We start from the raw sequence: 27838 nt of genomic DNA, 5'->3' as shown, positions 1-27838 counted from the left end.
TCAGATGGCGACGCTCTCCTGGACGCGGGCGGGGTCCAGGTAGGGGTAGGGCAGCTCCAGCCCCCCATCGCGGCGCCGGATGCGCTGGGAGATGGCGCCCAGGCGGCGGCGGAAGGCGGCCAGGAGGCGCCGTGGGGCTGCCCCACTGAAGAGCTCCTGCGAGCGAGAACCCAGCGGGCGCTGGGGGGGGAGGGAAGGGCGTTAGGGGAGGGGGGGCCCAGACCCCTTGGGGGGTCATGGGGGTCCCACCCAGACGTGTGGGTCCCATGGGGGTCTGGGACCACTTGGGGGTCACAGTGGGTCCCACATGGACGTGTGGGTCCCTTGGGGGTCTGGGACCACTTGGGGGTCATGGTGGGTCCCACTGGGACGTGTGGGTCCCTTGAGGGTCATAGGGGTCCGGGACCACTTGGGGGTCACGGTGGGTCCCACATGGACGTGTGGGTCCCTTGGGGGTCTGGGACCCCTTGGGGGGTCATGGGGGTCCCACCCGGACATGTGGGTCCCCTGGGGGTCTGGGACCACTTGGGGGTCACGGTGGGTCCCACATGGATGTGTGGGTCCCTGGAGGGGTCATGGGACCACTTGTGGGTCCCACCAGGACATGTGGGTCCCATGGGGGTCAGGGGGTCTGGGACCACTTGGGGGTCACAGGGGGACCCACATGGATGTGTGGGTCCTTGGGGGCTCATGGGGGTCTGGGACCACTTGGGGGTCACAGTGGGTCCCACATGGATGTGTGGGTCCCTGGGGGGTCAGGGGGTCTGGGACCACTTGGGGGTCACAGTGGGTCCCACATGGACGTGTGGGTCCCTGGGGGGTCATGGTGGGTCCCACCCAGACATGTGGGTCCCTGGAGGGGTCATGGGACCACTTGTGGGTCCCACCAGGACATGTGGGTCCCATGGGGGTCAGGGGGTCTGGGACCACTTGGGGGTCACAGGGGGACCCACATGGTCCTGGTGGGACCCACAAGTGGTCCCATGACCCCTCCAGGGTGGTCATGGGTCATGGGGGGTCATGGGGGTCCGGGACCACTTGGGGGTCACGGTGGGTCCAACCGGGACGTGTGGGTCCCTGGGGGGTCATGGGGGGTCCAGGACCACTTGGGGGTCACAGGGGGTCCCACATGGACTTGTGGGTCCCTGGGGGGGTCATGGGGGGGGTCTGGGACCACTTGGGGGTCCCACCTGGACACATGGGACCCATTGGGGGGGGTCATGGGGGTCCGGGACCACTTGGGGGGGTCACGGTGGGTCCCACCCCAATGTGTGGGTCACTGGGGGGGGGGGGGGGGGTCGTGGGGGTCCGGGCCCACTTGTGGGTCGCGGGGGGGTCCCTCCCTGCCCCCCTCCTCACCGGCTCCCCCCCCTCGTAGCTGACGACGCTGAGCAGGGCCAGGAGGGCGCCGGTGGCCCGGGGGGAGGGGAGGGTGGCCAGGAAGAGCTCGGGGGTGGCCACCTCCTGCCGGGGGGGCGGTGGCCGCCGCAGGCTCCCCGGCGTGTTGGGCATCCAGGCGGCGTAGTCGTACTTGGGGGGCAGGAAGTGGGGCGGTCAGTGGGGGGCCCCCCCCCCACCAACCTCCTCCAAGGTCACCCGGTTGCCAACGGGGCCACCCCGGGGGATTGGGAGCGGCCCCCAGGCCGCTGCGGCCACCGAGGTGGTGCCGTGGCCACCTCTGAGACCTAGATGGCTACTTGGGTCCCTCCACCCCCCACGTCCCTCCATGTCCCCCCAGATGCCACCAAGGTGGTTCCATGGCCACCTCTGAGACCTACATGGCTACTTGGGTCCCTCCACCCCCACGTCCCTCCATGTCCCCCCAGATGCCACCAAGGTGACCCTGTGGCCACTTCTGAGACCTACACGGCTACTTGGGTCTCTCCACCCGCCACATCCCTCCATGTCCCCCCAGATGCCACCAAGGTGGTTCCATGGCCACCTCTGAGTCCTACACGACCACTTGGGTCCCTCCAACCCCCATGTGCCCCAACGTCCCCCCAGATGCCACCAAGGTGACCCTGTGGCCACCTCGGAGCCCTGTGTGGCTCCTTGGGTCCCTCCACCCTCCATGTCCCCCCAGATGCCACCAAGGTGACCCCGTGGCCACCTCGGAGCCCTGTGTGGCTCCTTGGGTCCCTCCACCCTCCATGTCCCCCCATGTCCCCCCAGATGCCACCAAGGTGGTTCCGTGGCCACCTCTGAGTCCTACATGACTACTTGGGTCCCTCCAACCCCCATGTGCCCCAACGTCCCCCCAGATGCCACCAAGGTGACCCTGTGGCCACCTCGGAGCCCTGTGTGGCTCCTTGGGTCCCTCCACCCTCCATGTCCCTCCATGTCCCCCCAGATGCCACCAAGGTGGTTCTGTGGCCACCTCTGAGTCCTACACGACTATTTGGGTCCCTCCAACCCCCATGTGCCCCAACGTCCCCCCAGATGCCACCAAGGTGACCCTGTGGCCACCTCGGAGCCCTATGTGGCTCCTTGGGTCCCTCCACCCTCCATGTCCCTCCATGTCCCCCCAGATGCCACCAAGGTGGTTCCATGGCCACCTCTGAGTCCTACATGGCTACTTGGGTCCCTCCAACACCCCTGTGCCCCAACGTCCCCCCAGGTGCCACCAAGGTGGTTCCGTGGCCACCTCGCAGCTCCGCGTGGGTGCTGGGGTCTCTCCCCTCCCGCCGTGTCCCCGCGTCCCCCCGTGTCCCCGCGTCCCCCCGCGTCCCCCCGTCCCCCCGCGTCCCCCCGGGTGCCACCTGCCCGCTGTTGACGGCCGCGTGCCGGGCGGAGCAGCAGAAGATGATCATGGTGAGGAACTTGACCAGCTCGGGGCGGCTGCGCAGGGCGGAGGGGAAGCCTGGGGGGGGGAGGGGGCGGGGCGGGAGCTGGGCGCTGACCTCACCCCCCCCACGTGGCCCCGCCCCGCCCCGCCCCGCCCACCCCCCACAACCCACCCGGCCCCGTGGCCACCACGTGCTCGTCTGCTGGCGTGACCCTGGACACGCCCGCGCCCGTTCCGTGTCTTGGCCATGACCGTGGACACGCCCATCCCGTGTCTTCACCATGACCATGGACACGGACACGCCCATCCCATGTCTTCACCATGACCGTGGACACGCCCATCCCATGTCTTCACCATGACCATGGACACGCCCACCCCGTGTCCTCACCATGACCATGGACACGCCCATCCTGTGTCTTCACCATGCCCATGGACACGCCCATCCCGTGTCTTCACCATGACCATGACCATGGACACGCCCATCCCGTGTCTTCACCATGACCATGACCGTGGACACGCCCATCCCGTGTCTTGACCATGACCATGACCGTGGACACGCCCACCCCGTGTCTTCACCATGACCATGACCATGGACACGCCCATCCCGTGTCTTCACCATGACCATGGACACGCCCATCCCGTGTCTTCACCATGCCCACGGACACGCCCATCCCGTGTCTTGACCATGCCCATGGACACGCCCGTGCCCACCCCATGCCTTGACCGTGCCCGTGGACGTGTCCATGCCCACCCCATGTCCTGACCTTGACCCTGACCACGCCCGTGCCCATTCCATCTGTTCACCATGACCATGGCCATGGCCACGCCCCTTCCACGTCTTGATCACGACCAGGACCATGGACATTCCGTATCTCAACCGTGGCCATGACATGGACACGCCCATCCGTGTCTTGATCACGATCGTGGACGTGTCCATGCCCACTCTGTGCCTTGACCTTGACCATGACCATGGACACGCCCCTGCCCATCCGTGTCTTCACCACGACCACAACCATGGACATGCCCGTGCCCACTCTACGTCTTGACCTTGACCTTGACCATGGCTGTGACCATGACCACGGACGTGCCCATCCTGTGTCCTGCCCATGGCCATGACCATGACCGTGCCCATGGCCATGATGGATGGGAGACCTCGGCCATAACAGTAATGGTGGTCACGGTCGTTACTGGGGCGTGACCATGGCCATGACCTTGTGGTCACCATGGACCCTGGCCACCATGAACCTTGTGTGGTCCCCCACCATGGGACCGTGGCCAACACCATGGCCATGGCCACAACCGTCACCATCACTGTGGTGCGACCATGACCATGGCTATGACCATCATGACAACATGACCATGACCGTGACCATGACCATGACCATGACGTGACCATGATGTGACCACCACAACCACCATGACGGTCACCTTCATCATGGCCATTACTGGAGGGTGACCACAACCATGGCCACAATGGCCACCATCACCATGCATCACCATCACCGTGAAATGACCACGACCGTGGCCATGACCATCATGATGATGTGACCATGACCATGACCATGACGTGACCGTGACCACCATGACGGTCACCTTCATCGTGGCCATTACTGTAGTGCAACCACAACCATGGCCACGACGGCCACCGTCACCCCGCGTGGTCATCACCAGGATGGGACCGCGACCACGGCCATCAGGAGGACGACGTGACGGCGCCCACACCCACGGCCACGCCCACCACCATCACCGTCCCCACGCCCCTACCCGTCTTCTCGTTGCCCAGGACGGCGTAGGTGAAGATCTCCCCCACCCAGTCCTGCAGCTCCTCGTCCTCGGCCACGTCACTGTCCTCGGGGTAGTAGAGGGCCACGATCCCCTCCACCAAACTGGGCCACCGCAGCCACCAGTGAGAGGCGGGGACGGGTCCCAGCGTCCCCCCCCCGGCACCTCCCAGCCCCGTGGTCCCATCTCCATCATCCCCACCCCAATGGCCCCGTCCCTCTTGTCCCCATGCCCATGTCCCCACCACCATGTCCCATCCCCACGTCCCCATCCCCATGTCCCCATGGCCATGGTCCCACCACCATGTCCCGTCCCCTTCGTCCCCATCCCTCTTGTCCCCATCCCCATGTCCCCATCCCCACGTCCCCATCCCTCTTGTCCCCATCCCTGTTGTCCCCACCCCAATGTCCCCATCCCCGTTGTCCCCATGCCCACGTCCCCACCACCATGTCCCATCCCCATCGCCCCCATCCCCATGTCCCATCCTTGTGTCCCACCACCATGTCCCCATCCCCATGTCCCCACCCCTGTTGTCCCCATGGCCATGGTCCCACCACCGTGTCCCCATCCCTCTTGTCCCCACCCCAATGTCCACATCCCTGTTGTCCCCATCCCTGTTGTCCCCATGCCCACGTCCCCACCACCGTGTCCCATCCCCATCATTTTCATCCCCATGTCCCATCCCTGTGTCCCACCACTATGTCCCCATCCCCACGTCCCCATCCCTCTTGTCCCCATCCCTCTTGTCCCCACCCCAATGTCCCCATCCCTGTTGTCCCCATGCCCACGTCCCCACCACCATGTCCCAGCCCCATCGCCCCCATCCCCATGTCCCATCCTTGTGTCCCACCACCATGTCCCCATCCCCATGTCCCCACCCCTGTTGTCCCCATGGCCATGGTCCCACCACCATGTCCCCATCCCTCTTGTCCCCACCCCAATGTCCACATCCCTGTTGTCCCCATGGCGATGGCCCCACCACCATGTCCCATCCCCATGAACCCACCCCATGCCCCATCCCTGTTGTCCCCATCCCTGTTGTCCCCATGCCCACGTCCCCACCACCGTGTCCCATCCCCATCATCCTCATCCCCATGTCCCATCCTTGTGTCCCACCACCATGTCCCCATGGCCATGTCCCCATCCCTCTTGTCCCCATGGCCATGTCCCCATCCCCATGTCCTCATGACCGTGTCCCCGTCCCTCTTGTCCCCATGGCCATGGCCCCACCACCATGTCCCATCCCCATGTCCCTGTCCCTCTTGTCCCCATCCCCATGTCCCCATGACCATGTCCCACCCCTGTTGTCCCCACCCCTGTTGTCCCCACCCCACGTGTCGTGTGTCCCCCCCCCGCCCCACCTCTCGATGGCCCCCCAGATCTCCAGGGCGTCATCGCGGTAGGGGTAGTGGGGCAGGTCGGTCACCCCCCGGTTCTCCAGGTCGTCGGGGACACACAGCTCCGTGTAGGTCAGCGCCGCCGTCCCCCGGGCCACCAGCTCCAGCGTCCCCTCCCGCCCCAGCGAGGTGGCCTGGGGACATCCGTCACCCCTCAGTGTCCTCCATCCTCCCCTCTGCACCCCCAGCTGCCCCCAGCCCTGGGGGACCCCAGTGTCCAGGTGCCACCAGAGGGGACCCCGGTGTCCAGGTGCCACCAGAGGGGACCCAGGTGTCCAGGTGCCACCTGAAGAGACCTGGGCATTCAGGTGCCAACAGAGGGGACCGTGGTGTCCAGGTGCCACCACAGAGGACCCCAGTGTCCAGGTGCCACCAGAGGGGACCTGGGCATTCAGGTGCCACCAGAGGGGACCACAGTGTCCAGGTGCCACCAGAGGGGACCATGGTGTCCAGGTGCCACCAGAGAGGACCCCAGTGTCCAGATGCCACCAGAGGGGACATGGGCATACGGGTGCCACCAGAGGGGACCCCAGTGTCCAGGTGCCACCAGAGGGGACCTGGGCATTCAGGTGCCACCAGAGGGGACCCCCGTGTCCAGGTGCCACCAGAGGGGACCACGGTGTCCAGGTGCCACCAGAGGGGACCTGGGCGTCCGGGTGCCACCAAAAGGGACCTGGGCATCCAGGTGCCACCAGGGGGGACCCCAGCATCCAGGTGCCACCAAAGGGGACCTGGGCATCTGGGTGCCACCAGAGGGGACCACGGTGTCCAGGTGCCACCAGAGAGGACCCCAGTGTCCAGGTGCCACCAGAGGGGACATGGGCATACAGGTGCCACCAGAGGGGACCACAGTGTCCAGGTGCCACCAGAGGGGAACCAGCATCCACTTGACACCAGAGGTGACCCCGGTGTCCAGGTGCCACCAGAGAGGACCCCAGTGTCCAGGTGCCACCAGAGGGGACCACGGTGTCCAGGTGCCACCAGAGAGGACCCCAGTGTCCAGGTGCCACCAGAGGGGACATGGGCATACGGGTGCCACCAGGGGGGACCCCAGTGTCCAGGTGCCACCAGAGGGGACCCAGGTGTCCAGGTGCCACCAAAAGGGACCTGGGCATCCAGGTGCCACCAGAGGGGACCACAGTGTCCAAGTGCCACCAGAGGGGACCCAGTGTCCAGGTGCCACCAGAGGGGACCCCGGTGTCCAGATGCCACCAGAGGGGACCTGGGCGTCTGGGTGCCACCAAAATGGACCTGGGCATCCAGGTGCCACCAGAGGGGACCTGGGCATCCAGATGCCACCAGGGGGGATCCCAGCATCCAGGTGCCACCAAAGGGGACCTGGGCATTCAGGTGCCACCAGAGGGGACCACGGTGTCCAGGTGTCACCAAAAGGGACCTGGGCATCCAGGTGCCACCAGAGGGGACCTGGGCATCCAGATGCCACCAGGGGGGATCCCAGCATCCAGGTGCCACCAAAGGGGACCTGGGCATCCAGATGCCACCAGGGGGGACCCCAGTGTCCAGGTGCCACCAGAGGGGACCCAGTGTCCAGGTGCCACCAGAGGGGACCCCAGTGTCCAGGTGCCACCAGAGGGGAACCAGCATCCACATGACACCAGATTTGACCGCGGTGTCCAGGTGCCACCAGAGGGGACCCCGGTGGCCAGCTGACCTGGTCGATGATCCCCCCGGGGTTGAGCAGCGTCTCCCGGGCCAGAATGTTGATGTGGAAGGTGAAGCGACAGTGGGGCATCAGGAGCTGGGGACACAGGGGGACGTCGGGACGTCATGGGGACACGGGGACGATGGGGACACGGGACTTTGGGGACAGGGGACATGGGGGCATTGGGCATGGGGATATGTGGGTGCTGGGGACGTGGGACATGGGGACACGGGACATTGGGGTAGGGGACATTGGGACATCATGGGGACATGTGGGTGGTGGGGACATTGGAATGGGGACATGGGGACATTGGGACATCATGGGGACATGGGGGACATGTGGGTGGTGGGGACATGGGACTTTGGGGACATGGGGACATTGGGACATCATGGGGACATGGGGGACACGTGGGTGGTGGGGCCATTGGGACATCGTGGGGACATTGGGACATCGTGGGGACATGGGGGACATGTGGGTGGTGGGGACATTGGGACATCATGGGGACATGGGGACACGTGGGTGGTGGGGACATGGGACTTTGGGGACATGGGGACATTGGGACATCATGGGGACATCGGGACATGTGGGTGGTGGGGACATGGGACTTTGGGGACATGGGGACATTGGGACATCATGGGGACATGGGGGACATGGGGGTGGTGGGGACACGGGACTTTGGGGACATGGGGACATTGGGCACGGGGATATGGGGACAGGTGGGTGGTGGGGACACGGGACATTGGGACGTCATGAGGACACGGGACATTGGGACGTGGGACGTGTGGGTGACGGGGACATGGGACTTTGGGGACATGGGGACCTTGGGGATGGGGATGTGGGGACATGGGGGACATAGGGGACATGGGGGACGTGGGACATGTGGGTGATGGGGACACGGGACTTTGGGGACATGGGGACCTTGGGGATGGGGATGTGGGGACATGGGGGACATGGGGGACGTGGGACGTGGGGGACATGTGGGTGACGGGGACATGGGACTTTGGGGACATGGGGACCTTGGGGATGGGGATGTGGGGACATGGGGGACATGGGGGACGTGGGGGACATGTGGGTGGTGGGGACACGGGACTTTGGGGACATGGGGACCTTGGGGATGGGGATGTGGGGACATGGGGGACATGGGACATGTGGGTGACGGGGACATGGGACTTTGGGGACATGGGGACCTTGGGGATGGGGATGTGGGGACATGGGGGACATGGGGGACGTGGGACATGGGGGACATGTGGGTGACGGGGACATGGGACTTTGGGGACATGGGGACATTGGGCACAGGGATATGGGGACAGGTGGGTGGTGGGGACACGGGACATTGGGACGTCATGAGGACACGGGACATTGGGACGTGGGACATGTGGGTGACGGGGACATGGGACTTTGGGGACATGGGGACCTTGGGGATGGGGATGTGGGGACATGGGGGACACGGGGGACATGGGGGACGTGGGGGACATGTGGGTGGTGGGGACACGGGACTTTGGGGACATGGGGACCTTGGGGATGGGGGTGTGGGGACATGGGGGACGTGGGGGACGTGGGACGTGTGGGTGACGGGGACATGGGACTTTGGGGACATGGGGACCTTGGGGATGGGGATGTGGGGACATGGGGGACATGGGGGACGTGGGACATGGGGGACATGTGGGTGACGGGGACATGGGACTTTGGGGACATGGGGACCTTGGGGATGGGGATGTGGGGACATGGGGGACATGGGGGACATGGGGGACATGGGACTTTGGGGACATGGGGACCTTGGGGATGGGGATGTGGGGACATGGGGGACATGGGGGACGTGGGACATGGGGGACATGTGGGTGATGGGGACATGGGACTTTGGGGACATGGGGACCTTGGGGATGGGGATGTGGGGACATGGGGGACGTGGGACGTGGGACATGTGGGTGACGGGGACATGGGACTTTGGGGACATCGGGGTTTGCGGGGATGGGGGGGGGTGGGTGTGCGGCGTGTGGGGCGGCGTGTGGGGCGGTACCTGGTGGACGGGGTGGCTGTGGGGCAGGCGGTGGGTGGCCAGGGCGAAGGCCTCCCCCAGGAAGTGGCTGTGCAGCAGGTGGGTGACCATCTCGTGGAGGGCGAAGTGGGCCCCCCGCACCCACAGCTTGGCCAGGGCCCACCCCCAGGCGCCCCCCCCCGGCAGGAAGATGGGCGCCGTGGGGCCGGGGCGCTGGGAGAGCTGGGGGGCAGAGAGGGGACGCGGAGGGAGGGGGTCAGTGGGGACGGGGACGGGGCGGGGGGACAGCGGGGATGGGGGGGACAGGAGGTGGGACGTGGGGGGAGGAGGGGGACACCCGTGGGGAGCAGGGGGACATGGGACATGGGGACACCACGGGGACACCACGGGGACACCACGGGGACACGGGACATGGGGATATGGGGACATGGGGACACTGTGGGGACACCACGGGGACACCATGGGGACACCATGGGGACACGGGACATGGGGATATGGGGACATGGGGACACCATGGGGACCATGGGGACATGGGACATGGGAACACCATGGGGACACCACGAGGGGACCATAGGGACATGGGACATGGGGACACCACGGGGACACCACGCGGACAGGGGACATGGGACATGGGGATATGGGGACATGGGGACACCGTGGGGACACCACGGGGACACCACGGGGACACCATGGGGACATGGGACATGGGGATATGGGGACATGGGGACACCGTGGGGACACCACGGGGACACCATGGGGACACCATGGGGACACCACGGGGACATGGGACATGGGGATATGGGGACATGGGGACACCGTGGGGACACCACGGGGACACCATAGGGACCATGGGGACATGGGACATGGGGATATGGGGACATGGGGACACCATGGGGACCATGGCGACATGGGACATGGGAACACCATGGGGACACCACGGGGGGACCATGGGGACATGGGACATGGGGACACCACGGGGACACCACGGGGGGACCACGGGGGGACCATGGGGACATGGGACATGGGGACACCAATGGGGGAACCATGGGGACATGGGACATGGGGACACCAATGGGGGAACCATGGGGACATGGGGACATAGGACGTGGGGACACCACAGGGACACCATAGGGACCAGGGAGAGATGGGACATGGGGACATGGGGACGACACGGGGACACCATGGGGACCAGGGGGACATGGGACATGGGGACACCATGGGGACACCATGGGGACATAGGGACACGGGGACATGGGGACAGGGGACACAGGGACACCAGGATGTGGGGATGCAGGGACAGGGGGACGGGGGGGCGATGGGACTCCAGGATATGGGGACAGGGGGACACCAGGACATGGGGACACCGGGACATGGGGACACAGGGACATGGGGACACCAGGACATGGGGACATGGCAACATGGGGCCATGGGGACACCAGGACATGGGGACACGGGGACATGGGGACACCAGGACACAGGGACACCAGGACACAGGGCCATGGGGACAGGGGGCCATGGGGACAGGGGGCCATGGGGGCACCAGGACACAGGGACACAGGGACATGGGGCCACCGGGCCATGGGGACACCAGGACATGGGGACACAGGGCCATGGGGACACCAGGACACGGGGACACAGGGACATGGGGACACCGGGCCATGGGGACATGGGGCCATGGGGACACCAGGACACGGGGACACAGGGACATGGGGCCACCGGGCCATGGGGACACCAGGACATGGGGCCATGGGGACACCAGGACATGGGGGCACCGGGCCACGGGGGCACTGGGCCATGGGGACACCAGGACATGGGGATATGGGGACATGGGGACACCGGGCCATGGGGCCACCAGGACATGGGGACACCAGGACATGGGGCCATGGGGCCATGGGGACACCAGGACATGGGGACACCAGGACATGGGGCCACCGGGCCATGGGGACACCAGGACATGGGGACACCGGGCCATGGGGACACCGGGCCATGGGGCCATGGGGCCATGGGGCCATGGGGACATGGGGACACCAGGCCATGGGGCCAGGGGGCTACCAGGACATGGGGGCACCGGGCCACGGGGACACCAGGACATGGGGCCATGGGGCCACCAGGACATGGGGGCACCGGGCCACGGGGGCACTGGGCCATGGGGACACCAGGACATGGGGACACCAGGACATGGGGCCACCGGGCCATGGGGACATGGGGCCATGGGGCCACCAGGACATGGGGGCACTGGGCCACGGGGACACCAGGACATGGGGCCATGGGGACACGGGGACACGGGGACACCAGGACATGGGGACACGGGGCCATGGGGACACGGGGCCGGGGGTACCTGGATGGCGAGGGGCAGGAGGCGGCGGCGGGGGCTGAGCCAGAGCAGGCAGAGGGGGGCAGCCAGGAAGCGGGGCTCGGCCCCCCCCCGGCCCCCCGCGGGGACCCCCTCCAGCAGCGCGTAGTCGGCCAGGAACAGCCGCCCCCCCTGCGGCCCCCCCGCGTCACCGCCCCGAACACCGGGCTGCAACCCCCCCCCCGGGCGACCGGGACCCCCCCCCAGCGACAGGGGGTGTCCCGTCCCCCCCCAAAAAAAACTATGGGTGCTCCCCCCCCCGGGACCCCCCCACCCCACCCCGGGCGACCGGGACCCCCCCCCAGTGACAGGGTCGTCCCCCCCCCCAAAAAAACACCCCATGGGGGCTCCCCCCCGGGACCCCCCCACCCCATCCCAGGCCCCAGTGACAGGGTCTGTGTCCCCCCCCCCCAAAAAAAACCAGGGGTGCTCCCCCCCCCCGGGACCCCCCCACCCCATCCTGGGTGACCGGGACCCCCCCCAAATACCGGCGTCCCCTTGACCCCCGGGACCCCCCCACCCCATCCCAGGTGACCGGGACCCCCCCCAGTGACAGGGTCGTGTCCCCCCCCCCCCAAAAAAACCCCATGGGTGCTCCCCCCCCCGGGACCCCCCACCCTGCCCCAGAGCCCCCACGTCCCCCTGGTGTCCCCAAATCCCACGTCCCTCGTCCCCCCCCTGTCCCCGGGTCCCCTCCGTGTCCCCAGGGTGTCCCCACGTCCCCTCGTGTCCCGTGGCCCCAGGGTGGCCCCAGGTCCCATCTCCCCACACCCCACGGTGTCCCCATGTCCCCCCCCGTGTCCCCACGGTGTCCCCATGTCCCCTCTGTGTCCCACATCCCCGTGTCCCCATAGCCCACGTCCCTTGTCCCCCACCGTCCCCATGTTCTCCCCGTGTCCCTTGTCCCCCTGTCCCCATGGTGTCCCCGTGCCCACGTCCCCACACCCCACGGTGTTCCCGTGTCCCCATGTCCCCTCGGTGTCCGATGTCCCCATGGTGTCCCCGTGGTGTCCCCGTGCCCACGTCCCCACTTCCCCCAACCCCACGGAGCCCCCAGGTGCCACGTCCCCATAGCCCACGTCCCTTGTCCCCCGCTGTCCCCATGGTGTCCCCATGTCCCTTGTCCTCATGGAGTCCCCGTGTCCCCACACCCCATGGTGTCCCTGTGTCTCCATGTCCCCATGTCCCCATGGTGTCCCCGTGGTGTGCCCATGTCCCATGTCCCATGTCTCATGTCCCCATGGTGTCCCCATGTCCCCATGTCCCCCTGGTCCCTATGGTGTCCCCATGGTGTCCCCGTGGTGTCCCCACATCCCATGTCCCATGTCCCCATGGTGTCCCCATGGTGTCCCCATGTCCCCATGTCCCATGTCCCCCTGGTCCCCATGGTGTCCCCACATCGTCCCCATGTCCCCGTGGTGTCCCCATGTCCCATGTCTCATGTCCCCATGTCCCCATGGTGTCCCTGTGGTGTCCCCATGTCCCATGTCCCCATGGTGTCCCCATATCCCACGTCCCTTGTCTCCCACTGTCACCATCTTCTCCCCATGTCCCTTGTCCTCATGTCCCCCTGTGGTGTCCCCATGGTGTCCCTGTGGTGTCCCCATGTCCTCCTGTCCCCATGGTGTCCCCACGTCCCCATACCCCATGGCATCCCCATGTCCCCGTGTCCCCCTGTCCCCATGGTGTCCCCATATCCCACCTCCCTTGTCCCCCACTGTCCCCATGTTCTCCCCATGCCCCTTGTCCTCACGTCCCCATGGTGTCCCCATGCCCATGTCCCCACATCCCCACACCCCACCGAGCCCCCATGTCCCCAGACCCCATGTCCCTTGTCCCCCACTGCCCCCATGTTCCCTCCGTGTCCCCATGTCCTCCTGTCCCCGTGGTGTCCCCATGTCCCCACTGTCCCCATGTTCTCACCATGTCCCCATGTCCTCCTGTCCCCATGGTGTCCCCATGTCCCCACACCCCGTGGTGTCCCCGTGTCCCCCTGTCCCCATGGTGTCCTCACGTCCCCACACCCCATGGTGTTCCCGTGTCCCCATGTCCCCATGGTGTCCCCGTGTCCCCACACCCCATGGTGTCCCCATGTCCCCCTGTCCCCATGGCGTCCCCATGTCCCCACACCCCATGGTGTCCCCATGTCCCCCTGTCCCCATGGCGTCCCCATATCCCCACACCCCATGGTGTCCCCATGTCCCCCTGTCCCCATGGCGTCCCCATGTCCCCACACCCCATGGCGTCCCCATGTCCCCATGTCCCCATGGTGTCCCCACGTCCCCACACCCCGTGGTGTCCCTGTGTCCCCCTGTCCCCATGGCGTCCCCATGTCCCCACACCCCATGGTGTTCCCATGTCCCCCTGTCCCCATGGTGTCCCCACGTCCCCACACCCCATGGTGTTCCCATGTCCCCATGTCCCCATGGTGTCCCCACAGTGTCCCCACGTCCCCATACCCCATGGTGTCCCCATGTCCCCACACCCCATGGTGTCCCCATGTCCCTTGTCCTCATGGAGTCCCCGTGTCCCCACACCCCATGGTGTCCCTGTGTCTCCATGTCCCCGTGTCCCCATGGTGTCCCCATGGTGTGCCCATGTCCCATGTCCCATGTCTCATGTCCCCATGGTGTCCCCATGTCCCCATGTCCCATGTCCCCCGGTCCCTATGGTGTCCCCATGGTGTCCCCGTGGTGTCCCCACATCCCATGTGTCCATGAGCCCCCGTGTCCCGTGTCCCTGTAGCCCACGGCCCTTGTCCCCCCGCTGTCCCCACGTCCCCCCGCCACGCGTCCCCCCCCCCGCCCCCCGGTCTCACCTCCATCTCGCGCTGGAGGGTGGTGGCGGGGCCGAGGCTGGGGGCCACCATGGGGGGGGTGACGGGGAAGTTGGGGGGCAGGCGGGAGCAGCGGCGCAGCAGGAGGGGGTTCACCCCGCTCAGGTACTGCTCCCCGAAGAAGGCGTCGTCCTGCCAGTGCCGCACCACGTACTCTGGGGACACGGGGACCCCCCCTCGCTGCCACACCCACCCCCCACCCCCCCCGGACCCCCAAAACCCCCTGGTCCACGGCCCCCGGGCCCCAACATCCCCACGGCCCCCCGGGGCCCCCTGAGCCCCCTGAACCCCCGTCCCCAAACCCCCTGTCCCCAACCCCCCACATCCCCTGTCCCCAAACCCCCAGGTCCCCCCAGACCCCCCTGTCCCTTGTCCCCAAACCCCCAGACCCCCCTGAGCCCCCTGAACCCCCGTCCCCGAACCCCCCCGTCCCCAACCCCCCACATCCCCTGTCCCCAAACCCTCGCGTCCCCCGTCCCCAAACCCCCGGGTCCCCCCAAACCCCCCTGTCCCCAACCCCCCCCCGACCCCAAACCCCCCGGGTCCCTTGTCCCCAAACCCCCTGGTCACCCCAGACCCCCCTGAACCCCCGTCCCCAACGCCCCTGTCCCCAAACCCCCCCCGTCCCTAACCCCCCTGTCCCCAAACCCCCATATCCCCTGTCCCCAAACCCCCCCCGTCCCCAAACCCGTCCCCGTCCCCAACCCCCCACATCCCCTGTCCCCAAACCCCCGGGTCCCCCCAGACCCCCCTGAACCCCCGTCCCCAAACCCCCTTGTCCCCAACCCCCCCCCGTCCCCAACCCCCCACATCCCCCGTCCCCAAACCCCTGGGTCCCCTGTCCCCAAACCCCCAGATCCCCCCAGACCCCCCCGTCCCCAAACCCCCGGGTCCCCCCGAGCCCCCTGAAACCCCGTCCCCAAACCCCCCCCGTCCCCAACCCCCCACATCCCCCGTCCCCAAACCCCCGGGTCCCCCCAAACCCCCCTGTCCCCAACCCCCTCCCCGGCCCCAAACCCCCAGGTCCCCCCAGACCCCCCTGTCCCCAACCCCCCACATCCCCCATCCCCAAAACCCCCGGGTCCCTTGTCCCCAAACCCCCGGGGTCCCCCCAGACCCCCCTGAACCCCCGTCCCCAAACCCCCTGTCCCTTGTCCCCAAACCCCCGGGTCCCCCCCCAACCCCCGGGTCCCTTGTCCCCAACCCCCCCTGTCCCCAAATGCCCCGGGTCCCCCCAAACCGCTGGGTCCCTTGTCCCCAAACCCCCTTGTCCCCAAACTCTGGGTGTCCCCAAACCCCTGGGTCCCCCCGAAGCCCCGTGTCCCCCGTCCCCGCCCCCGTGTCCCCCGTGTCCCCCACCGCTGATGGGGGTCCCCGGCCGTCCCAGCGCCTCCCGCACGTCATCGAAGCTGCGCCAGGAGCCACCGCAGCCGAGTCCCCGCAGCCGCACCCGCACCTGGCTGGGGACAGGGGACACCACGGGGACACCATGGGGACAGGGGACGCGGGGACGTGGGGGCACCGCGGGGACACGGGGACATGGGGGCACCATTGGGGACAGGGGACATGGGGACACCATGGGGACACCATGGGGACAGGGGACATGGGGACGTGGGGGCACCGCGGGGACACGGGGACAGGGGACACCACGGGGACACCATGGGGACAGGGGACACGGGGACGTGGGGGCACCGCGGGGACACGGGGACAGGGGACACCACGGGGACACCATGGGGACAGGGGACGCAGGGACGTGGGGGCACCGCGGGGACACGGGGACATGGGGGCACCATTGGGGACACCATGGGGACACCATGGGGACAGGGGACACGGGGACACGGGGACGTGGGGACACCAGGGGGACACCATGGGGACAGGGGACACGGGGACGTGGGGGCACCGCGGGGACACAGGGACAGGGGACACCATGGGGACACCATGGGGACAGGGGACACAGGGACGTGGGGGCACCATGGGGACACGGGGACATGGGGGCACCATTGGGGACAGGGGACATGGGGACACCATGGGGACACCATGGGGACAGGGGACATGGGGACGTGGGGGCACCGCGGGGACACGGGGACAGGGGACACCATTGGGGACAGGGGACACGGGGACACGGGGACGTGGGGACACCACGGGGACACCATGGGGACAGGGGACGCGGGGACGTGGGGGCACCGCGGGTACACAGGGACAGGGGACACCACGGGGACACCATGGGGACAGGGGACGTGGGGACGTGGGGGCACCATTGGGGACAGGGGACACCATTGGGGACAGGGGACATGGGGACACGGGGACATGGGGACACCATGGGGACACCATGGGGACAGGGGACATGGGGACACGGGGACATGGGGACACCAGGGGGACACCATGGGGACAGGGGACACGGGGACGTGGGGACACCACAGGGACACGGGGACATGGGGACACCATGGGGACATGGGGGCACCATGGGGACACCATGGAGACAAGGGGCACGGGGACATGGGGACACCACGGGGACATGGGGACATGGGACGTGGGGACACCACAGGGACACGAGGGCATGGGGACACCACGGGGACCCAGGGACATGGGGGCACTACGGGGACGTGGGGATATGGGGACCCCACGGGGACACCATGGGGACACGGGGATGTGGGGACACCATGGGGACATGGGGGCGTGGGGACACCATGGGGACACCATGGGGACACGGGGATGTGGGGACACCACGGGGACATGGGGACATGGGGGATGGGGCCATGGGGACACCATGGGGACACCATGGGGTGCAGGGAGGTGGGACATGGGGACTTGGGAACATCATGGGGACATGGAGGGAGACATGGGGACACCATGAGATGTGGGGCCGTGGGGACATGGAGGGGACACGGAGGCGACACGGGGACAGTGGGGGACAAGGGACATGGGATATGGGGACAGCATGGGGCCACCACGGGGACATGGGGATGTGGGGCCACCACGGGGACATGGGGCCACCACGGGGACATGGGGATGTGGGGCCACCAGGAGGCCATGGGGACACCACGGGGACACGGGGACATGGGGGATGGGGCCATGGGGACACCACGGGGACACCGTGGGGTGCAGGGACAGAAGACAGGGGCCATGGGGACACCATGGGGACACCATGGGGACACCATGGGGTGCAGGGACGTGGGACGTGGGGACTTGGGAACTTCATGGGGACATGGAGGGAGACATGGGGACACCATGAGATGTGGGGCCGTGGGGACACTGTGGGGCGTGGGGCCATGGGGCCACGGGCCTGGGGACACCATGGGGCCACCAGGGGGGCCGTGGGGCCATGGAGGGGACATGGAGGGGACACAGGGACAGTGGGGGACACGGGACATGGGATATGGGGACAGCATGGGGCCACCAAGGGGACATGGGGATGTGGGGACACCACGGGGCCACGGGGACATGGGGCCACCACAGGGACATGGGGATGTGGGGCCACCAGGAGGCCATGGGGCCACCACGGGAACACGGGGACATGGGGGATGGGGCCATGGGGACACCACGGGGACACCGTGGGGTGCAGGGACAGAAGACAGGGGCCATGGGGACACCATGGGGACACCATGGGGTGCAGGGACATGGGACGTGGGGACTTGGGAACCCCATGGGGACATGGAGGGAGACATGGGGACACCGTGAGGTGTGGGGACATGGGGACATGGGGCTGGGGACACCATGGGGTGTGGGGCTGTGGGGACGCCGTGGGGTGTGGAGACATGGGACGTGGGGACACGGGCCTGGGGACACCATGGGGTGTGGGGCCGTGGGGACATGGAGGGGACATGGGGACAGTGGGGGACAAGGGACATGGGATATGGGGACAGCATGGGGCCACCACGGGGACATGGGGATGTGGGGCCACCAGGAGGCCATGGGGCCACCACGGGGCCACGGGGACATGGGGGATGGGGCCACGGGGACACCACGGGAACACGGGGACATGGGGGATGGGGCCACGGGGCCACCACGGGGCCACCGTGGGGTGCAGGGAGGTGGGACGTGGGGACTTGGGAACCCCGTGGGGACATGGAGGGAGACATGGGGACACCGTGAGGTGTGGGGCCGTGGGGACACCGTGGGGCGTGGGGCTGTGGGGCCACGGGCCTGGGGACACCATGGGGCCACCAGGGGGGCCGTGGGGCCATGGAGGGGACATGGAGGGGACACGGGGACAGTGGGGGACACAGGACATGGGATATGGGTACACCATGGGGACACCAAGGGGACATGGGGATGTGGGGACACCACGGGGCCACGGGGACATGGGGCCACCACAGGGACATGGGGATGTGGGGCCACCAGGAGGCCATGGGGCCACCACGGGAACACGGGGACATGGGGGATGGGGCCATGGGGACACCACGGGGACACCATGGGGTGCAGGGACAGAAGACAGGGGCCATGGGGACACCATGGGGACACCATGGGGTGCAGGGACGTGGGACGTGGGGACTTGGGAACATCATGGGGACATGGAGGGAGACATGGGGACACCATGAGGTGTGGGGACATGGGGACATGGGCCTGGGGACACCATGGGGTGTGGGGCTGTGGGGACGCCGTGGGGTGTGGGGACATGGGATGTGGGGACACGGGCCTGGGGACACCATGGGGTGTGGGGCCGTGGGGACATGGAGGGGACATGGGGACAGTGGGGGACAAGGGACATGGGATATGGGGACAGCATGGGGCCACCACGGGAACATGGGGATGTGGGGCCACCAGGAGGCCATGGGGCCACCACGGGGACACGGGGCCATGGGGGATGGGGCCACGGGGCCACCATGGGGCCACCGTGGGGTGCAGGGAGGTGGGACGTGGGGACTTGGGAACCCCATGGGGACATGGAGGGAGACATGGGGACACCGTGAGGTGTGGGGCCGTGGGGACACCGTGGGGCATGGGACCACGGGGCCACGGGCCCGGGGCCACCATGGGGCCAGCGGGGGGGCCACGGAGGGGACAGTGACACTGACGCGGCGGCGGCGCGGGCGGCGATGTTGGCCCGGTGGCCCAGGGGAAAGGCCAGGCTGGGGGACAGCGGGGGGGCGGCCGGGGCCGGGGACGACGATGAAGGTGACGGTGACGGTGACGAAGGTGACGGTGAGGATGAAGGTGACGATGATGAAGGTGACGGTGGCGACGGTGCCCGGGGGGGGCCCGGGGGGGCCGCGGCGGGCGGTGGCCAGGGACAGAGGGCGGGGGGCAGCGCCCGCAGCATCCAGGGCCACCCCGGGGCGTAGGGAGCCCACCTGGGGGGGCACGGGACGCTGCCCCAGTGCTCCCAGTGCTCCCAGTGACAGCCCAGTGACAGCCCAGTGACATCCCAGTGACAGCCCAGTGCTCCCAGTGCTCCCAGTGCCCCCCCAGTGACAGCCCAGTGACATCCCAGTGACAGCCCAGTGCTCCCAGTGCCCCCCCAGTGACACCCCAGTGACATCCCAGTGACATCCCAATGCTCCCAGTGCCCCCCCAGTGACATCCCAGTGCTCCCAGTGCTCCCAGTGCCCCCCCAGTGCCCCCCCAGTGATAGCCCAGCGACAGCCCAGTGACAGCCCAGTGCTCCCAGTGCTCCCAGTGCTCCCTCAGTGCCCCCCAGTGCCCCCCAAGTGTCCCCCCAGTGCCCCCCCAGTGACATCCCAGTGCTCCCAGTGCCCCCCAGTGACCCCCCAGTGACATCCCAGTGACATCCCAGTGCTCCCAGTGCTCCCAGTGCCCCCCCAGTGCCCCCCCAGTGATAGCCCAGTGACACCCCAGTGACATCCCAGTGACATCCCAGTGACATCCCAGTGCTCCCAGTGCCCCCCCAGTGCCCCCCCAGTGCCCCCCCCGTGACAGCCCAGTGACAGCCCAGTGCTCCCAGTGCTCCCAGTGCCCCCCCAGTGACAGCCCAGTGCCCCCCCAGTGCTCCCAGTGCTCCCAGTGCTCCCAGTGACACCGCAGTGACATCCCAGTGACATCCCAGTGCTCCCAGTGCCCCCAGTGCCCCACCAGTGCCCCCCCAGTGCCCCCCAGTGCCCCCCCAGTGACACCCCAGTGCTCCCAGTGCCCCCCCAGTGCCCGCCCAGTGCTCCCAGTGCCCCCCCAGTGCCCCCCCAGTGACATCCCAGTGACAGCCCAGTGCTCCCAGTGCCCCCCCAGTGACAGACCAGTGACACCCCAGTGACATCCCAGTGACACCCCAGTGCTCCCAGTGCTCCCAGTGCTCCCAGTGACACCCCAGTGACATCCCAGTGACATCCCAGTGCTCCCAGTGACATCCCAGGGCTCCCAGTGCCCCCCCAGTGACATCCCAGTGACATCCCAGTGACATCCCAGTGCTCCCAGTGCTCCCAGTGCCCCCCCAGTGCCCCCCAGTGACATCCCAGTGACATCCCAGTGCTCCCAGTGCCCCCCAGTGCCCCCCCAGTGACACCCCAGTGACATCCCAGTGACACCCCAGTGTTCCCAGTGCTCCCATTGCCCCCCCAGTGACATCCCAGTGCTCCCAGTGCTCCCAGTGCCCCCCCAGTACCCCCCCATTGCCATCCCAGTGCTCCCAGTCCCAACCCAGTGCTCCCAATACGCCCCCAGTGACATCCCAGTGACATCCCAGTCACCCACCAGTGCCCACCCAGTGCTCCCAGTCCCATCCCAGTGCTCCCAGTCCCAACCCAGTGCTCCCAGTAACCCCCCAGTGACATCCCAGGGCTCCCAGTACCCCCCCCAGTCCCATCCCAGTGCTCCCAGTCCCAACGCAGTGCTCCCAGTATCCCCTCAGTGACATCCCAGTGCTCCCAGTACCCCCCCAGTGACACCCCAATGACATCCCAGTGCTCCCAGTGCCCCACCAGTCACCTCCCAGTGACCTCCCAGCACCCTCCCAGTCATCCCAGTCCTCCTAGTCCCATTCCAGTGCCGTCCCAGTGCTCCCAGTCTCATCCCAGTGCTCCCAGTCACCCACCAGTGCCCTCCCAGTGACATCCCAGTGCTCCCAGTGCCCCACCAGTCACCTCCCAGTGACCTCCCAGCACCCTCTCAGTCCCCTCCCAGTACTCCCAGTCCCATCCCAGTGCTCCCAGCAACCTCCCAGGCCCCTCCCAGGCCCCTCCCAGTGCTCCCGGTGCTCCCAGACCCATCCCAAATGCTCCCAGTTCCCTCCCAGTGCCCTCCCAGTCCCCCTCAGAGCCCTCCCAGTTTATCCCAGTGCCCTCCCAATCCCTCCCAGTGCCTCCCAGTCCACTCCCAGTCCCCTCCCAGTCCCCCCAAGTGTTCCCAGCGCCTCCCAGTCCCCCCCCAGTGCCCTCCCACTTTTCCCAGTCCCCTCCCAGTGCCCTTCCAGTGCCTCCCAGTCCCCTCCCAGCCCCCCGCAGAGCCCTCCCGGTTTATCCCAGTCCCCTCCCAGTGCTCTCCCAGTCCCTCCCAGTCTGCCCAGTCCCCTGCCAGTGCATTCCCAGTTTATCCCAGTGCCCTCCCAGTGCCCTCCCAATGTTCCCAGTCCCCTCCCAGTCTCCTCCCAGTCCTCCCACTCCCCTCCCAGTCCCCTCCCAGTGCCTCCCAGTGCCTCCCAGTGCCCTCCCAGTGTTCCCAGTGCCTCCCAGTTCCCTCCAAGTGCCCCGCAGTGTTCTGAGCACTCTCCCAATCCCCTCCCAGTGCCCTCCCAGTGTTTCCAGTTCCCTCCCAGTCCCTCCCAGTGCCTCCCAGTCCACTCCCAGTCCCCTCCCAGTCCTCTCCCAGTGCTCCCAGTGCCCTCCCAGTGCCCTCCCAAAGCTCCCAGTCCCCTCCCAATCCCCTCCCAGTGCCCCCCAGTCTCTCCCAGTTTTCCCAGTCCCCCCCCAGTGCCCTCCCAGTCCCCTCCCAGTGCTCCCAGTGCCCTCCCAGTGCCCTCCCAGCGTTCCCAGTGCCCCCCAGCCTCTCCCAGTTTTCCCAGTCCCCCCCCAGTGCCCTCCCAGTCCCCTCCCAGTGCCCTCCCAGTGTCCTCCCAGTCCCCTCCCAGTGCCCTCCCAGTGTCCTCCCAGCGTTCCCAGTGCCCCCCAACCTCTCCCAGTTTTCCCAGTCCCCCCTCAGTGTCCTCCCAGTGCCCTCCCAGTGCTCCCAGTCCGTACTGGAAGGCCTCCCGCCGCTCCCTCCTCTCCTCCTGGCGCTGCTGCAGCAGCTGCGGCTCCCGGGCGGCCATGCGGGGGGTCCGGGCTGGGGGACACGGGGACACGGGGGGACACGGGGGGACACGGGGGGACACGGGGACAGGGGGGTCACGGGGGACAGTCCCCCCAGTGCCTCCAGTTCCCTCCCAGTGCTCCCACTCCCCACGTCACGGCAGGGGATGGGACTCACAGGTGGCCCCAGGGCCCCACGGCGTCCCCACGGCGTCCCCCCCACGTGTCCCCTTCTCCCCACGGTGGCCCCACGGTGGCCCCTTGTCCCCACGTCCCGCCCTGTGTCCCCATGTCCCCACACCCCATGGTGGCCCCTTGTCCCCACGTCCCACCCTGTGTCCCCATGTCCCCACACCCCATGGTGGCCCCGTGGCCCCATGTCCCACCTCCTCATGGTGGCCCCATGGTGGCCCCTTGTCCCCATGTGTCCCCACGTCCCCGTGTCCCACATCCCCATGATGTCCCCATGGTGTCGCCACGTCCCCATGTCCCCCCATGTCCCCCTACGTCCCCATGTCCCCCCATGTCCCCATGTCCCCACACCCCATGGTGTCCTCATGGTGTCTCCATGGTGTCCCCATGTGTCCCCATGTGTCCCCACGTCCCACATCCCCATGGTGTCCCCTTGTCCCCATGTCCCCCCCAGTGTCCCCATGGTGTCCCCATGTGTCCCCATGTGTCCCCATGTCCCACACCTCCATGGTGTCCTCTTGTCCCCATGGCACCTCCTGTCCCCGTGTGTCCCCATGTCCCCCCATGTGTCCCCATGACCCACCTCCTCATGGTGTCCCCATGGTGTCCCCATGTCCCCCCCGGTGTCCCCATGTCCCCACACCCCATGGTGTCCCCATGGTGTCCCCACGTCCCCATGGCACCTTCTGTCCCCATGTGTGCCCACGTCCCACCTCCTCATGGTGTCCCCACGGTGTCCCCATGTCCCCATGGCACCTCCTGTCCCCTGTGTCCCCATGTCCCCCCGTGTGTCCCCATGTCCCCACACCCCATGGCGTCCCCATGTCCCCATGGTGGCCTCATGGTGTCCCCGTGTCCCCATGTCCCACCTCCTCATGGTGTCCCCACGGTGTCCCCACGGTGTCCCCTTGTCCCCATGGCACCTCCTGTCCCCATGTGTCCCCACGTCCCCCCGTGTGTCCCCTTGTCCCACATCCCCATGTTGTCCCCATGGTGTCCCCTTGTCCCCATGGCACCTCCTGTCCCCGTGTGTCCCCACGTCCCCCCATGTGTCCCCATGTCCCACCTCCTCATGGTGTCCCCATGTCCCACATCCCCATGGTGTCCCCACGGTGTCCCCTTGTCCCCATGGCACCTCCTTGTCCCTGTGTGTCCCCACATGTCCCCGTGTGTCCCCATGTCCCACCTCCTCATGGTGTCCCCATGGTGTCCCCATGTCCCACATCCCCATGGTGTCCCCACGGTGGCCCCTTGTCCCCATGGCACCTCCTGTCCCCGTGTGTCCCCACGTCCCCCCGTGTGTCCCCATGTCCCACATCCCCATGGTGTCCCCACGGTGTCCCCTTGTCCCCATGGCACCTCCTTGTCCCCTTGTGTCCCCACATGTCCCCGTGTGTCCCCATTTCCCACCTCCTCATGGTGTCCCCTTGTCCCCCCGGCCCCCCGTGGCCCCCCGTGTCCCCCACCCCCGTGCTGTCCCCACGTCCCCTCCTGTCCCCGCGTCCCCGTACCGGTGGCCTCCCGCAGCTCCAGGCAGCCGCTCTCCAGCCAGCGGTGGCAGGGGAAGGTGACCGTGGGGGGGCCCCCGTCGTCCCCGTCCCCCTCAACGTCGTCCCCTTCATCGTCCCCTTCGTCATCGTCCCCCACCTCGTCCCCCTCCCCCAGGGGCCCGGTGACGGTGACGCTGGCGCAGAACCAGCGGTCGGGGACAAGGGACACCAGCGGCTCCTTCCAGACCCGCAGCAGCAGGAGGGTCCCCAGGGGCTGCGCCGAGGCCACCGAGGCCACCACCGTCTGCGCCCGCACCCGCCGTCACCCCCGCGCCCGGGGCTCCCAGTGCCCCCCAGTGCCTCCCAGTGCCCCCAGTGCCCCCCAGTGCTCCCCAGTGCCCCCCCAGGGCTCCCAGTGCTCCCAGTGCTCCCCAGTGCCCCCCAGTGCCTCCCAGTGCCTCCCAGAGCTCCCAGTGCCCCCCAGTGCTCCCAGTGCTCCCCAGTAACCCCCAGTGCCCCCCAGTGCTCCCAGTGCCCCCCCTCAATGCCCCCCAGGGCTCCCAGTGCCCCCAGTAACCCCCAGTGCTCCCAGTACCCCCCCTCAATGCCCCCCAGGGCTCCCAGGGCTCCCAGTGCCCCCCAGGGCTCCCAGTGCTCCCAGTGCGTCCCAGTAACCCCTAGTGCCTCCCAGTGCCCCCCAGTGCCCCCCCAGGGCTCCCAGTGCTCCCAGTGCCCCCCAGTGCCCCCCAGTGCCCCCCAGTAACCCCAAGGGCTCCCAGTGCCTCCCAGCGCTCCTAGTAACCCCCAGTGCCCCCCAGTGCCCCCCAGTGCCCTCCAGTGCCCCCAGTGCCCCCCAGTAACCCCCAGTGCCCCCCAGTGCCCCCCCCAGGGCTCCCAGTGCTCCCAGTGCCCCCCAGTAACCCCCAGTGCCCCCCAGTGCCCCCCAGTGCTCCCAGTAACCCCCAGTGCCCCCCAGTGCCTCCCAGTGACCCCCAGTGCCCCCCAGGGCTCCCAGTAACCCCCAGTGCTCCCAGTGCCCCCCAGTGCTCCTAGTGCCCCCCAGAGCTCCCAGTGCTCCCAGTGCCCCCCAGTAACCCCCAGTGCCCCCCAGTGCCCCCCAGTGCCCCCCAGTAACCCCAAGGGCTCCCAGTGCCTCCCAGTGCCCCCCAGTGCCTCCCAGTGCCCCCCAGAGCTCCCAGTGCTCCCAGTGCCCCCCAGTGCCCCCCAGTGCCTCCCAGTGACCCCCAGGGCTCCCAGTAACCCCCAGTGCTCCCAGTGCCCCCCAGTGCCCCCCAGAGCTCCCAGTGCTCCCAGTGCCCCCCAGTAACCCCCAGTGCCCCCCAGTGCCCCCCCCCAGGGCTCCCAGTGCCCCACAGAGCTCCCAGTGCCCCCCAGTAACCCCCAGTGCCCCCCAGTGCCTCCCAGTGCCCCCCAGAGCTCCCAGTGCCCCCCAGTGCTCCCAGTGTCCCCCAGTGCCCCCCAGGGCTCCCAGTGCTCCCAGTGCCCCCCAGTGCTCCCAGTGCCCCTCAGTGCCCCCCAGTGCCCCCCAGGGCTCCCAGTGCCCCCCAGTTCTCCCAGTCCCCTTGCAATCCCTTCCCAGTGGTCCCCAGTCCCCTCCCAGTTCCTCCCAGTGCCCCCCAGTCCCTTCCCAGTCCCTCCCAGTCCCTCCCAGTGCCCCCCAGTTCTCCCAGTCCCTCCCAGTGCCCCCCAGTCTCTTCCCAGTGCCCTCCCAGTTCCCCCCAGTTCCTTTCCAATCCCTTCCCAGTGCCCCCCAGTCCCTTCCCAGTGCCTCCCAGTGCCCCCCAGTGCTCCCAGTCCCCTTCCAATCCCTTCCCAGTGCCCCCCAGTCCCTTCCCAGTGCCTCCCAGTGCCCCCCAGTCCCTTCCCAGTCCATCCCAGTGCCTCCCGGTGCCCCCCAGCGCTCCCAGTCCCCTTGCAATCCCTTCCCAGTGCCCCCCAGTCCCTTCCCAGTGCCTCCCAGTGCCCCCCAGTGCTCCCAGTCCCCTTCCAATCCCCTCCCAGTGCCCCCCAGTCCCTTCCCAGTGCCTCCCAGTGCCCCCAGTGCTCCCAGTCCCCTTCCAATCCCCTCCCAGTGCCCCCCAGTCCCTTCCCAGTCCCTTCCCAGTCCCTCCCAGTGCCCCCCAGTCCCTTCCCAGTGCCTCCCAGTGCCCCCCAGTGCTCCCAGTCCCCTTCCAATCCCCTCCCAGTGCCCCCCAGTCCCTTCCCAGTGCCTCCCAGTGCCCCCAGTGCTCCCAGTCCCCTTCCAATCCCCTCCCAGTGCCCCCCAGTCCCTTCCCAGTCCCTTCCCAGTCCCTCCCAGTGCCCCCCAGTCCCTTCCCAGTGCCTCCCAGTGCCCCCCAGTGCTCCCAGTCCCCTTCCAATCCCCTCCCAGTGCCCCCCAGTCCCTTCCCAGTGCCTCCCAGTGCCCCCCAGTGCTCCCAGTCCCCTTCCAATCCCCTCCCAGTGCCCCCCAGTCCCTTCCCAGTCTCTCCCAGTGCCCCCCAGTGCTCCCAGTTCCCTTCCAATCCCCTCCCAGTGCCCCCCAGTCCCTTCCCAGTCTCTCCCAGTGCCCCCCAGTCCCTTCCCAGTCCCTCCCAGTCCCTCCCAGTGCCCCCCAGTCCCTTCCCAGTCCATCCCAGTGCCTCCCGGTGCCCCCCAGTGCTCCCAGTCCCCTTCCAATCCCCTCCCAGTGCCCCCCAGTCCCTTCCCAATCCCTCCCAGTCCCTCCCAGTCCCTCCAAGTGCCCCCCAGTCCCTTCCCAGTGCTCCCAGTCCCCCCCAGTGCCCCCCCGCACTCACGGAGCCGGGGCGCAGGCGGTGGCGGGGCCAGTCGAGGTGACAGGGGGGGCTCTGGCCCCGCGTCCCCACCAGCCGCAGGGTGACGGTCGCCAGCGTCCCCCCCCCCCACGCGCCCCCCGTTGTCACCCGCAGCCGGTACCGCACCCCCCCGGGCGCGGGGGGGGCACCGGGGGCCATGGGGGTCCCCTCGGGGACAGACGGGGCTTCGGGGGACGCCAGGGTCCCTCGGGGGGGGGCGGCTCCTTGGGAGGGTGACGGGGTCCCTTGGGGGGGGGGGTGTCCCTCTGCGGGGGGGGGGTCTTTGGGGGGGTCCCTCGGGGGTCCCTCGGGGGGGGGGGTGTCTCTGGGGGTCCCTCGGGGGGTCCCTCGGGG

The 27838-nt window shown here is 68.2% G+C and overlaps 1 protein-coding gene across 1 annotated transcript; it reads right to left on the bottom strand.

Annotated features, from left to right (window-relative positions):
* Nucleotides 1-27643, bottom strand: LOC134509797 (polyunsaturated fatty acid lipoxygenase ALOX15B-like). Its single transcript, XM_063322377.1, has 14 exons — nucleotides 27467-27643; nucleotides 24690-24972; nucleotides 22936-23020; nucleotides 19828-20103; nucleotides 16172-16272; nucleotides 14795-14967; nucleotides 11962-12108; nucleotides 9645-9845; nucleotides 7637-7723; nucleotides 5929-6098; nucleotides 4550-4671; nucleotides 2760-2860; nucleotides 1360-1530; nucleotides 1-180 (listed from the first exon to the last, which is right to left on the bottom strand). The coding sequence occupies exons 1-14, from the start codon at nucleotides 27641-27643 to the stop codon at nucleotides 1-3; spliced, it is 2274 nt and encodes a 757-aa protein (XP_063178447.1).
* Between the last annotated feature and the right edge of the window lie 195 nt (nucleotides 27644-27838).

Source organism: Chroicocephalus ridibundus, unplaced genomic scaffold, assembly GCF_963924245.1.
Source record: "Chroicocephalus ridibundus unplaced genomic scaffold, bChrRid1.1 SCAFFOLD_574, whole genome shotgun sequence".
NCBI classification, from domain to species: domain Eukaryota; kingdom Metazoa; phylum Chordata; class Aves; order Charadriiformes; family Laridae; genus Chroicocephalus; species Chroicocephalus ridibundus.
This window is presented reverse-complemented; position numbering and strand designations above follow the sequence as displayed.